The sequence below is a fragment of the Cebus imitator genome, unplaced genomic scaffold (assembly GCF_001604975.1).
Source record: "Cebus imitator isolate Cc_AM_T3 unplaced genomic scaffold, Cebus_imitator-1.0 Scaffold274, whole genome shotgun sequence".
NCBI classification, from domain to species: domain Eukaryota; kingdom Metazoa; phylum Chordata; class Mammalia; order Primates; family Cebidae; genus Cebus; species Cebus imitator.
Genome location: NW_016107589.1, coordinates 1,362,410 through 1,375,876, shown reverse-complemented (window position 1 = coordinate 1,375,876; position 13,467 = coordinate 1,362,410). Strand labels below are relative to the sequence as shown.

Sequence of the window (13,467 nt, the reverse complement as noted above, 5' to 3'; positions counted from 1 at the left end):
AGGCAATTCTCCTGCCTCAGCCTCCTGAGTAGCTGGGATTACAGGCACGCACCACCATGTCCAGCTGATTTTTTGTATTTTTAGTAGAGACGGGGTTTCACCATGTTGACCAGGATGGTCGCGATCTCTTGACCTCGTGATCCACCCGCCTCGGCCTCCCAAAGTGCTGGGATTACAGGCTTGAGCCACCGCGCCCGGCCTTGGCATTTGTTATATGCATCGAAAGGATGGATGACTTGAGTTTACTGGTACAGAGAACCATTGCAAGACTTTGCCTAGAGAAATTTTTTCATGGTGTCTTTGTAAAAGTCACCTGCCAGAACCTAAAAATGTTGCATATAGTGGAACCTTATGTGACCTGGGGATTTCTAAAACTGAAGTCTGTCCAGGAGCTCATTTTGAAACATGGACAAGCCAAGGTCAAGAATAAGACCATCCCTCTGACAGACAACACAGTGATCAAGGAACACCTGGGGAAGTTTGGCATCATTTGCTTGGAAGACCTCATTCATGAAATTGCCTTCCCGGGAAAGCATTTCCAGGAGATCTCATGGTTCTTGCTCCCTTTCCACCTCTCAGTGGCCCATCATGCTACCAAAAATAGAGTGAACTTCCTCAAAGAGATGGCACACCTGGCTATCGGGGTAAATACATCAATCAGCTCATCTGCCAGCTGAACTAGAACCAGGTGCCAAACTGCAGTGAATTTTTATCAATGAAGTGGAAGCATGTGTTTTTGGGTTTTGGAGAATTTGTATCAAGTATCTTCAGAGAAGATTGTTTCCTGCTTTATCTTCAAAAACTGGAAAGGAAGAGTCAAAGGAAAGACAGTAGCTGGCCAGGCATGGTGGCTCACACTTGTAATCCCAGTACTTTGGGAGGCTGAGGAGGGCAGATCACCTAAGGTCAGGAGTTGGAGATGACCCTGACCAACATAGCAAAACCCCGTCTCTACTAAAAACACAAACATTAGTGGGACATGGTGGCCCATGCCTGTGTAATCCCAGCTACTCGGCAGGCTGAGGCAGGAGAATCGTTTGAACCTGGGAGGCGGAGGTTGCGGTGAGCCAAGATCACGCCATTGCACTCTAGCCTGGGCAACAAGAGTGAAACTCCATCTCAAAAGAAAAAAGAAAAGAAAAAGCAGTAGCTTATGTTCATGGCAAGCACCTCTCATCACAGTCCAGTTCCAGGAAAAATTCTGGCGTTTTCTACATTGGCTGCCGCCTCATCTGAAATCAGCACATTCCATGGAGGAAAGAGTCTGCTTTGCTGCATCTCCTATCCTATGGTTTAATGTTGGTAATTAGTAACTCTAGCATTTGTATGAGGCACCCTAAGACTCCTGCAGCAGTGGACAAGCCCAGGGACATAATAGAATCTGGAGATTCCCAGGGCCTTGTTGTGAAAAAGACTTGAAATACACATAGGCGGAAAGGTACAAAAATAAATGTTCACTTGTCTCTTGTCTGCAAAAAAAATAATAAAGCTGCAGGAGGGAAAAGAATGGGAGCCTGAAATGCACAGATGCTTGAGGAAACAAGGAGTAGCTCATGACTTCCGGCATGGATTGGGGACCAGCAGGGGAAAACAGCTTGCAGAAGTGGGAGACAGGGCTGCTCACCTGCTCTGCATCTCCTGGAGGGAAGCTCAGCAATCTGATCCCACCGGTCCTCCTCGAAATCATAGCATTCCACACTGCGGATTGCCTTGGGTGCCTGGCCGCCAACCACAATCATGACCTCCAGAGAGACAAGTGGACATTAGCGGGTTCTGACTTCTAAAGCATTCCAAAGGAAGCCAGGACACACAGTCCAAGCTCAAGCTGCTGCTGCTGCTGCTGCTTCCAGAAAGAAACATTCTGTTCTTGATTTTCCTGCGTGCCTCAGCTCAGACGGCCCACTGCCCTGTGTCAAGAGTAGCCCTTTTCACAGTAAAGATGAATTCTACATTACTTCCCATCTGCAATTCTTTGCTTCCACAGGCATCCATGAACAGTTCAAGGAGGATGTTAATGAACACAGCCCCTTGGCAAACTCCGGACAATGCCTAACCTACTCTTCCAGGGCAGAATGACTTGTGTTGGTAAGCATGCCCAGAACTTGCATTGTCCTTCTGGTTTTGAGTTGGTAAAGCTAAATTGAAGGCAAATACTGCAAGGATTTTCTTTGAAACCTGAGCGAGAATAAAAGCAGTTTTAAGTTCTCTCTCTGCAAGGACTTCAGGCACCCCACACCCTCCCACAAGCTGTGCCCTGACTTGAAACTTTCTTCCCATCTCCGAGCACTCTGCTGTAATACCCGCTTATCTGTCTCATCTCAGTTTACATGTTATTTCCTCCAAATTGATTTCTCTGGCCTCCAAGTCAGAGCTACACATTCCTCCTCTGAGATTTCACCTGCCCTGTGTGTTATGCACTGTGCTTGACCATCGGTGACTTGTCTTTTGTGACCCTAGACAGTAAGCCCTGCCTGGGCAGAAAATGGACCTGCCTCAGTCACCAGGATAACTCCATGTATTTATGTTGCCAGGTAAAAGTGAGGGCTCAAGTATTTATTTTGAATAAAGAATAAATGGATAAAAAGTAAACGGCACATGCAAGGTATTAAACAAACAACACAGAGTTATAAAAAATGAAAAAAAAACTAAACTAGAATGTTATTTTCTTTAGTTAAGATATGTTGGAACACCAGATTAAAATTCTGGAGACAGGAAAAAACAAGCAAAAGAGAAATATGGGCTATATTGTAATAAATATATTATAAAAATAAAAAATAAAAAGAGAAAGTGAGGGCTTTTCCCATCTTTTGACTCAACCACCAAAAGAAAGTTTGCTTATTCTTGGCATAAGCTATCCAGCTTCTTTTGTAAATTTAAAAAAAAAAAAAAAAAAAGCCAAGGCTTTCAGGAACCTTCACCATGCCCGAGAAACTATCTCCCACCAGGGATGGAGAGGGTACATTCATACTGGAGAAAATCTATCATTCATCTCTGAGAACTTTCACAATTCCTTCCAAAATGCAAAATCCAAAATCCAAAATCCTTCCAAAATGCAAACTTTCTATGTTAAAATAAAACCTGAGTAGAAAGACAAAAATGATATAAGACAGCCAGGTGCAATGGCTCACACATGTAATCCCAGCACTTTAGGTGGCAGAGGCAAGTGGATCTCTTGATTCCAGGAGTTGGAGACCAGCCTGAACAACATGGTGAAACCCCATCTCTACAAAAATACAAAAACTAGCTGGGTGTGGTGGCACATGCCTGTAGTCCCAGCTACTTGGAAGGCTGAGGTGGGAGAATCACCTGAGCCCAGGAATTTGAGGCCGCAGTGAGTTGTGATTGCAGAGTCATTGCACTTCAGTCTGGGCAACAGAATGAGACCCTGTCTCAAATGAAAAAAGAATACAAGATAAAGTTTTCAAAAAAACTTGCCTTTGAGCTTATAAAACCACTGGTGAGAGATGACTTTAAACATACAAAACTAGTACAAATATCTGAGAAAAGGAATTGTGAGGTTTTGTGGAATAGGACCATCAGTTTCAGAGTGAGCTCAAGGCTGCAGGAAGAGCAGGTATACATCTGCTTCTCTCATGGGCATAGGAAAGTCAATTTTTTTGTCTTCTTTTTAGTTGGCACATAATAGGTACACATATTTGTGGGGTACAGTGTGATGTTTTGATACATGCATACATTGGGTAATGATCAAATCCAGGTAATCAGCATACCCACAATCTCAAATACTTATTATGTCTTCCTGGTAAGAACATTCAAAATCTTCTCTTCTAGCTATTTTGAAATATACAATACATTATTGTTAACTATAGTTACCCTGCTATGCAATTGAACTCCAGAAGAATATTCCTCCTATCTAACTGTAACATAGTATCCATTGACCAGTCCCATCTCCCCTTCCCCATCTCCTCTCCCTCCTCCCTTCCCCAACCTTTGATACCACTATTCTGCTTTCTACCTCTACAAGACTGGCTGTTTCAGATTTCATATATAAGTGAGATCATGTGGTGCTTGTCCTGCTATTCCTGGCTTATTTCACTTAACATAATGGCCTCCAGTTTCATTCACATTGTCACAAATGACAGGATTTCACCTTTTTATTTTTATTTATTTATTTTTAGGTGAAGTCTCACTCTGTTAGCCAGGCTGGAGTGCAATGGCGCGATCTTGGCTCACTGCAACCTCCACCTCCGAGGTTCAAGCAAATCTCTTGCCTCAGCCTCCCAAGTAGCTAAGATTACAGGTGCCCACCACCACACCCAGCTAATTTTTTTTGTATTTTTAGTAGAGACAGGTTTTACCTGCTGGCCAGGCTGGTCTCGAACTCCTGACCTCAGGTGATCTACCCTTGTCGGCCCCCCAAAGTGCTGGGATTACAGGCATGAGCCACTGTGGCAGCCTTTTTATAGTTGAACAGTATATATACCATATTTTAAAATCCATTCATCTGTTGATGGGCACTTGGGTTGATTCCATATTTTGGCTATTGTGAATACTGCTGAAATAAACATGAGAGTACAGATGTATCTTCAACATGCAGATTTCATTTTCTTTGGATACATACCCAATAGTGGGATTGCAGGGTCACATGGTAGTTCTATTTTTAATTTTTCCTGGACACATACAACCAACCAATAGAGAATCATGAAGAAATAGAAAACCCAAACAGACCAATAACAAACAAGAAGATTGAATCACTAATAAAAAGTCCGCTGTCAAAGAAAAGCCCAGGACCTGATGATTTCACTGCTGAATTCTACAAAATATTTAAAGAAGAACTAATACCAATTATTCTCAAACTATTCCAAAATACTGAAAGGGATAGAATCCTTCCAAATTCATTCTTTGAAGCCAGCACTACTCTAATACTGAACTAGACAAGGACACACACACACACAAAGAAAACTATAGGCCAATATCCATGATAAACACAGATGCAAAAATCCACAACAAAATACTAGCAAATGAAATTCAACAGTACATTGAAAAGATCATTTACTGTGATCAAACTGGATTCATCCTAGGAATGCAAGGATGGTTCAACATAACGCAAATCAATAAAAATGATATATCACATTAAAAGAATCAAAGACAAAAACCACATGATCATCTCAATAGATGAAGAAAAAGCATTTGATAAAATTCAACTTCCTGTCACAATAAAAACTCTCAACAAATTAGATATAGAAGAAATGTACCTCAACATAATAAAGGACAAACCCACAGCTAACATTATACTGGAAAGGGGAAAGTTGAAAGCTTTTCCTCTAAGAACTGGAACAAGACAGGGATGCTCACTTTCTCCACTTCTATCCAACATAGTACTGGAAGTCCTAGCCAGAGCAATCAGGCAAGAGAAAGAAATAAAGTACATCCAAATTGAAAGGAGAAAGTCAAACTGTACCTGCTTGCAGAGAATATAATCTTATATATTAAAAAGCCTGAAGATGTCACCAAAAAACAATTAGAATGAATAACTGAATTTGGCAAAGTGACAGGATACAAAATCAACATATAAAAGTTAGCGTTGTTTCTATGCATTAATAGCAAATTACCTGAAAAAGATATCAAGAAAAAAACTCATTAACAAAAATAAATAAATAAATAAAGTACCTAGGAATAAATTTAACCATGGAGGTAAAAGATCTCTACAATGGAAACTAGAAAACATTGATGAAAGAAATTGAAAAGGACACAAATAAATGGAAAAATATCCCATGATCATGGATTGAAAGAATTAATAATGTTAAAATGCCCATACTACCTAAAGCAATCTACAGATTCAATGTAATCTCTACCAAACTACCAATGACATTCTTCACAAAAATAGAAAAAAAAATCCTAAAATTCATATGGGACCACAAAGGATCCTGAAAAGCCAAACAATCTAGAGCAAAAAAAAAAAAAAAACCACAAAGCTGGGGATATCACATTACCTGACCTCAAAATATACAGCACAGCTATAATAGCTAAAACAGCATGGTACTGGCATAAAAATAGACATGTAGACCCATGGAATAGATTAGAAAACCTAGAAATAAATCCACCATTTATGGCCAACTGATTTTCCACAAAGGTGCCAAAAGCATACACTTGGCAAGGTGTTAATACCCAGAATATATAAGAAACTCAAATAACTCTATAACAGAAAAACAGATAATCTGATTTAAAAATGGGCAAAAGATCTAAATAGATATTTCTCCAAAAAAAAGTATGAATGACCAACAAGTATATGAAAAAATAATTTAACATAACTAATCATCTGGGGAATGGAAATGAAAACCACAATGAGATATCACCTCATCCCAATTAGAACGTCTACTGTAGAAAAGACAAAAGATAACAAATGCTGGCAAGGACATGGAGAAAGAGGAATTCATATACCCTGTTGGCGGGAATGTAAATTAATACAGCCCAGTATGGTCAAAAGAAATCCAATTTTTATAGTAGGTGTTGCAAGAAGCCATCATATGTGGAGCACTATACCCACCATTGTGTTGATCACACAGAGTGAAAAGAATAAATGTCCTATCATGAATGCTAATGGATAGTTGTTTCCATAGATACCTGATGTTAGCAACCAATTACGCAAATATGAGTATTTCCCATAGTCTACATGTATCACATCTCTGAAATCACAAACTTCTGGCTACTTAAGAAGACCGCAGGATATTAGAGGAAGAGACTTGAACCATTCTCACCTACAAGTCCTCATTTTATATTCCAGAAACACTCAGACCCAGGGAGTTCAACAAGCATGTTTCCTTTCTTTCCCTAACACTCCTAAACCCCAATTTACTTAAGATTTATGATGCCTTTATTAGAAATTACTGAATCAAATCAGCTTATTAAGAGATCACTATTTTTAAAATTTATCTTTCAAGGTAACTACATGAGTAAGAACTATCAGTCATGTACGAATCACAAACTAAAGAACTGGTTCTAGGCGAACAAGCATGCTAGACTTAACATAATTCAATCATTCTCATGAACTGCAGCATACTTAGGAATGTGGCAGGGTTCTGATCCCAAGTCTCAACTGTCACTGTGCTAAAGGCTGTAGAAGTTCTGGTGAATGGAGGGCTCTGACTGACAGAATTTGAGTGAGCTGAACTCTACTGTGACAGGGACAATTATTAGATACCTCCCAAGGAAAAACACTCTTATTTTGAAAAGTCAAATAGCCATTTATTTTAGGGAGATTAGCGAGCCCATGGGAAAAATTGATTCCTTAGGAAGGAAATTTTATTCCCAGCATAATATTTTTAAAAATAAATATATAATGTTCTCTTGCTCACATAGATGACTCTGATTCCACCCGTGTGACTGTGGGATTGAAGGCATGTTGGTCCCTCCTCACTGAAATCACAACCACCCTGTGTCTGAGAGCCATTAGGTGCCAGGGACTAGCCAGGGAAAGGGACAATCCATGAAGAAAGTAGAGATTTCCAGCCTGCATGTAGATCAAGACCCTAGCCCTGGCCTCAGGACTACATAGGTCATTCAAATTTCCACTCAGGTAAGAGGAACAATCTGGACTCTACACACTTTTTTCATGGGGCAAGAGTAGAATGTATGTCCAAACTCTCTTCTGTGACCGGTGAGCTGGGCAGAAGGCAGGCCGAGCCAGTCGGTCCCTCGGGCCAGGGCAGGAAGCGAGAGTCTCTCTTACCCTGGTGCGTGGGGCCGCAGGGCTAACACCAACAATTCATCCGAAGGAGTATGTCGAGGTCGAGCCAGAAGACTTGTCCAAGCAGGTTCCTGAGCAACAGTTGCTCTAGGCAAGTACTAGATAGCAAGGTGCAGAGACAATGGGGGTCTGAGAACCAGGTAATATGAGGGCAAGGCCCAGGGGGAGAGAGGAGGAGTGGAAAAAAATGGGCTTTGGGATCAGGCACATCTGGGCCCAAATGTAATATATATATATATTACATTTGGGCCCAGACATATGTATCACACACACACACACACACACACACATACATACATACATATCGCTGTGTGGCTATGAGCAAGACATTTAACATTGCTAAGCCTCATTTTCATAACTTGTAATATCAGGGTAATAAGATGCTTCCCATGGGTGTCAGGAGGCTTAATAGTGCCAGCATCACCATTATTTTCAAAGGCAGGTGCTAAAAAGCAGACTCCCAATAAAAGGTAGAAAAAGATACTATGAACCTATGAAGGGAGGATAAGTGCCACTAATTCTGAGGGTGATTGTGGGGATTTTTCAGGACCCCAGGGTATTTGCCAGGGTGTGGACCAAGGTAGAAGGGGCAGTGCCCATCCAGGGGCCTGGCCCAAATGAGAGGTCATCACACCCAGCCTGTCAACAGTTTCTTCCAACACCATCTACTAAAAGAAGGACAGCTCAATTCAGGAGCAAGCCACCCACTTCCAGCCCAAATGGTGTTTCAGCAGCATTTTTAAAGAGCTGAATAGAGATGCCAACTGAACTGGAATGACAGTGAAAAGTGCCAGGTTCAGTACATTTCCAAAAAGTTCATTTACATCTTCCTGAAACCTCATTTCCTTGCTGCCATCTGTGGAACAGGGTAACGTAGGCGCATTCTGAGTGGCTGGGAGACAGCCTCTGGTTGTCCATGGCAACCCTGGCTTAGGGAAAGTGCTGGGCGGTGAATGCGTGGGAGTCAAGATGATGCTGTTAGCTGTTCCAGCTGGGATGTGTCAGTATGCTCTGTGCGTATAAGGCTCAGAAAAAACACTCTTGTTAGCCTCTGCAGCTATCTCAAGGCAGAGTCCTGTTCCTCTCAGGGAAGGGCCTTGACTGGCAAACAGAGTTACTGCTGAGGATTGCTGGATATAGGGCAAGTCGCTCTCCACCACGTTGTTTTTCAAAGTTTGCTCTACCAGAAAGCCTATCTGGACTGAATTCATGAAAGCCCAAACCACCCTGCCCTTGGAATTCCTATGCCTGCTTCTCCAACTAGTCCAATTATCTCCTAATTTCTCTTCTTCCTCTACTTATTTGGTTTTTCAAATAGAATAGAATATTCATATGTTTCTATCTTACTTTCTCAGAGAGACTGCTTAAAATTAAAAGTCCCCAAAGGGCAGGATCAGGTTTCTTTCAACACAGCATTCCACTACAATGCTTTTGTGACATTTAGGGGTAATACAATAAAACAGTTCAGAGCACAGGGCTCGGGCCAGTCATCCTAGGCTTAAATCTCAACACAGCCATTTACTAGTTGTGCTTTAAAGATGGGTCACAAATCTGTGATACTCCTACACTCAGACATGGAACTTAATGCCTCTCCCATTGAGTGTGGGCTAGACTTAGTGACTTGTATCTAGCAAATAAAAGACACAAGGGACAGGACATGGATTTTGACATTAGGTTATAAAAAGACTATAGCTTCCGTGTTAGGTGTGTGCTCTCATTTTCTTGCTCTAGAATCACTCTCTCTGGAAGAAAGCCAGCCGTTATGTCATGAGAACACTCAAGCAGCTTATGGAGAGACCCACATGGCAAGAAACAGGCCTGCCAGCAACCACATGAGTGAGCTTAGAATCAGATCCTCCCCAAACAAGCCTTGAAATAACTGTACCCCGACCAACAGCTTGACTATATGAGAGACCCTGGGCCAAAAGGACCCAGCGAAGCCACTCCAGGATTCCTGCCCACAGAAACTGTGAGATGATAGATGTTTATTGTGTTAAGCCATCAGAATTAGGGTAATTTGTAATGCAGAAATAGATAACTAATACATAATGAGTGGGTGACATAACCGAAGGTCCAATTTCCTCATCTGCAAAATGGGGATAATTATAGTTACAAGAATCCTATGAGATAACAAATATAAGTCATTTAGCCCAGTGGCTGGCACATGGTAAGTGCTCAGTAATTGAGATCTGCTGTTACCATTATTGTGGGGATTTGTATCATGTAGTTTAAAAGCCCAAGCTTTGAGTCAGCCAGACCTGGATTCAAGTCTTCCCACTGCCACTTAAGAGCTGTAAAGCCCTGGGCAAGTCACTCAGTCTCACTCAATCTCACTGAATTTCGGTTTTCTCCGATCTTAAAGCCTCCAGAGTTGTAATAAAGACATAATAAGATAGTGGACATTATGTACTTAGGCTAGTAATGCAAAGAAGCTGCTCATTAATTAGTAATTAAACAATACTACTTGTATCATCATCAATACCTTCAGTGATGAAGACAACGACAATGACCCAGGGAAGAAGATGCAAAGTACAAATTATTCTATGTGGTCAGCAGAGGGTGTAAACCAGTTTTCTCCTGTAGTCATCTGAACTGGTTTCTGGATGTTCACTCTCACAGACAATTCGCATTTGACCTTGGAGACACAGCTCCTGTCAGCTCCTGCAGAAAGCTTTCCTTAACCCCTTACCCCTCACTTTGCTCTCAGGGTGTTTTGCCTGTACCCCCATGAGGGCATTTACTCACTTCATTGGAATTGTCCTTTCACAGCTGTTTCCCCTACTTCTGGTCTGGGAGTCCTCTGGGGAAGAGACCAATTCATATGAGCCTTCATGACTCCAGTGCTTACCCCAGTGCCTGGCAATTAGTGATTTCTCTATGGAAGTATGTTGGATGACTGAATTAAAAAGTAATGAATTGGCTGGGCATGGTGGCTCAAGCCTATAATCCCAGCACCTTGGGAGGCTGAGGAGGGTGGATCACCTGAGGTCAGGAGTTTGAGACCAGCCTGGCCAGTATAGTGAAACCCCATCTCTACTAAAAATACAAAAAAATAGCCAGGCACAGTGGCAGGTGCCTGTAATCCTAGCTACATGGGAGGCTAAGGTAAGAGAATCACTTGAACCCAAGAGGTGGAAGTTGCAGTGAGCTGAGGTCATGCCATTGCTTTCCAGCCTTGGTAACGAGAGCAAAACTCCATCTCAAAAAACAAACAAAAAAAAAAAACAGATCAATGAGACAGAAAATTAACAAGGATATCCAGGACTTGAACTCAGACCTGGGCCAAGCAAACCTAATAGACATTTACAGAACTCTCCACCCCAAATCCACAGAATATACATTCTTCTCAGCACTGCATCGCACCTACTCTAAAATTGACCACATAATTGGAAGTAAATCATTCCTCAGCAAATGCAAAAGAATGGAAAGCATAACAAACAGTCTCTCAGACCACAATGCAATCAAGTTAGAACTCGGAATTCAGGAACTAACTCAGAACTGCACAGCTTCATGGAAACTGAACAACTGGCTCTTGAATGTTGACTGGATAAATAATGAAATGAAGGCAGAAATAAAGATGGTCTTCGAAACCAACGAGAATGAAGACAAAACATACCAGAAACTCTGGGACACATTTAAAGCAGTCTCTAGGGGAAAATATATAGCAATAAGTGCCCACATGAGAAGGAAGGAGAGATCTAAAATTGGCACCCTATCGTCAAAATTGAAAGAGCTAGAGGAGCAAGATAAAAAAAACTCAAAACCTAGCAGAAGACAAGAAATACGTAAAATCAAAGCAGAACTGAAGGAGATAGAGACACAAAAAACCCTTCAAAAAATCAATAAATCCAGAAGCTGGTTTTTCGAAAAGATCAACAAAATAGACGACTAGCCAGATTAATAAAAAAGAAAAGAGAGAATAATCAAATAGATGCAATAAAAAACGATAAAGGGGATATCACCACAGATTCCACAGAAATACAAACCACCATCAGAGATTATTACAAACAACTCTATGCACATAAACCAGTACACCTGGGAGAAATGGATAAATTCCTGGACACTTGCATCCTCCCAAGCCTAAACCAGGAAGAAGTCAAAACCCTGAATAGACCCATAACAAGGTCTGAAGTTGAGGCAGCAATTAAGAGCCTACGACCCAAAAAAAGCCCGGGTCCAGATGGGTTCACAGCCGAATTCTACCAGACATACAAAGAGGAGCTGGTACCATTCTTTCTGAAACTATTCCAAACAATCCAAAAAGAGGGAATCCTTCTCAAATCATTTTATGAGACCAACATCATCCTGATACCAAAACCCGGCAGAGACTCAACAAGAAAAGAAAACTTCAGGCCAATATCCATGATGAACATAGATGCAAAAATCCTCAATAAATAACTGGCAAACTGATGGCAACAGCACATCAAAAACCTTATCCACCATGATCAAGTAGGCTTTATCCCAGGGATGCAAGGCTGGTTGAACATACGCAAGTCTATAAACGTAATTCACCACATAAACAGAACCAAAGACAAAAACCACATGATTATCTCAATTGATGCAGAGAAGGCCTATGACAAAATTCAACAGCCCTTTATGCTAAAAACCCTCTTAGGGTATTTTGAGATACCCTAAGAACGTATCTCAAAATAATAAATGCTATTTGTGACAAACCAACAGCCAATATCATACTGAATGGGCAAAAACTGGAAGCATTCCCTTTGAAATCTGGCACTAGACAAGGATGCCCTCTCTCTCCACTCCTATTCAATATAGTATTGGAAGTCCTAGCCAGAGCAATCAGGCAAGAAAAAGAAATAAAGGGTATTCAAATAGGAAAGGAGGAAGTCAAATTGTCTCTATTTGCAGACGACATGATTGTATATTTACAAGACCCCATCGACTCAGCCCAAAATCTCCTGAAACTAATAAGCAACTTCAGCAAAGTCTCAGGATACAAAATCAATGTGCAAAAATCACAAGCATTCCTATACACCAATAACAGACTTAAAGAGAACCAAATCAAGAACGAACTGCCATCCATAATTGCTACAAAGAGAATAAAATACCTAGGAATACAACAAAAAAGGAACGTAAAGGACCTCTTCAAGGAGAACTACAAACCACTGCTCAATGAAGTAAGAGAGGACACAAACAGATGGAGAAACATTCCATGTTCATGGTTAGGAAGAATCAATATCGTGAAAATGGCCATACTGCCCAAAGTAATTTACAGATTCAACACTATCTCCATCAAGCTACCAATGACCTTCTTCACAGAACTGGAAAAAAATACCTTAAACTTCATATGGAACCAAAAGAGAGCCTGCATAGCCAAGTCAATTCTAAGCAGAAAGAACAAAGTGGTAGGCATCACACTATTGGACTTCAAACTATACTACAAGGCTACAGTAATCAAAACAGCACGGTACTGGTACCAAAACAGCACGGTACTGGTACCAAAACAGAGATATAGACCAATGGAACAGAACAGAGGTCTCGGAGGCAACACAACACATCTACAACCATCTGATCTTTGACAAACCTGACAAAAGCAAGCAATGGGGAAAGGAGTCCCTATTTAATAAATGGTGCTGGGAAAACTGGCTAGCCATGTGCAGAAAGCAGAAACTGGACCCCTTCCTGACACCTTACACTAAAATTAACTCCAGATGGATTAACAACTTAAACATAAGACCTAACACCATAAAAACCCTAGAAGAAAATACAGGCAAAACCATTCAGGACATAGGCGTAGGCAA

At 41.2% G+C, this 13,467-nt stretch overlaps 1 protein-coding gene across 5 annotated transcripts in view; it reads right to left on the bottom strand.

Moving 5' to 3' along the window:
* Positions 1-13,467, bottom strand: part of KLHL3 (kelch like family member 3) — a 123,350-nt gene that overhangs the window by 22,957 nt on the left and 86,926 nt on the right. For all 5 annotated transcript variants that reach the window (XM_037728654.1, XM_017500966.2, XM_017500967.2 and 2 more), the window contains exon 9: positions 1,625-1,742. In XM_037728654.1, coding sequence (XP_037584582.1) covers positions 1,625-1,742 — 118 coding nt within the window. The remainder of the gene's footprint in view (positions 1-1,624; positions 1,743-13,467) is intronic.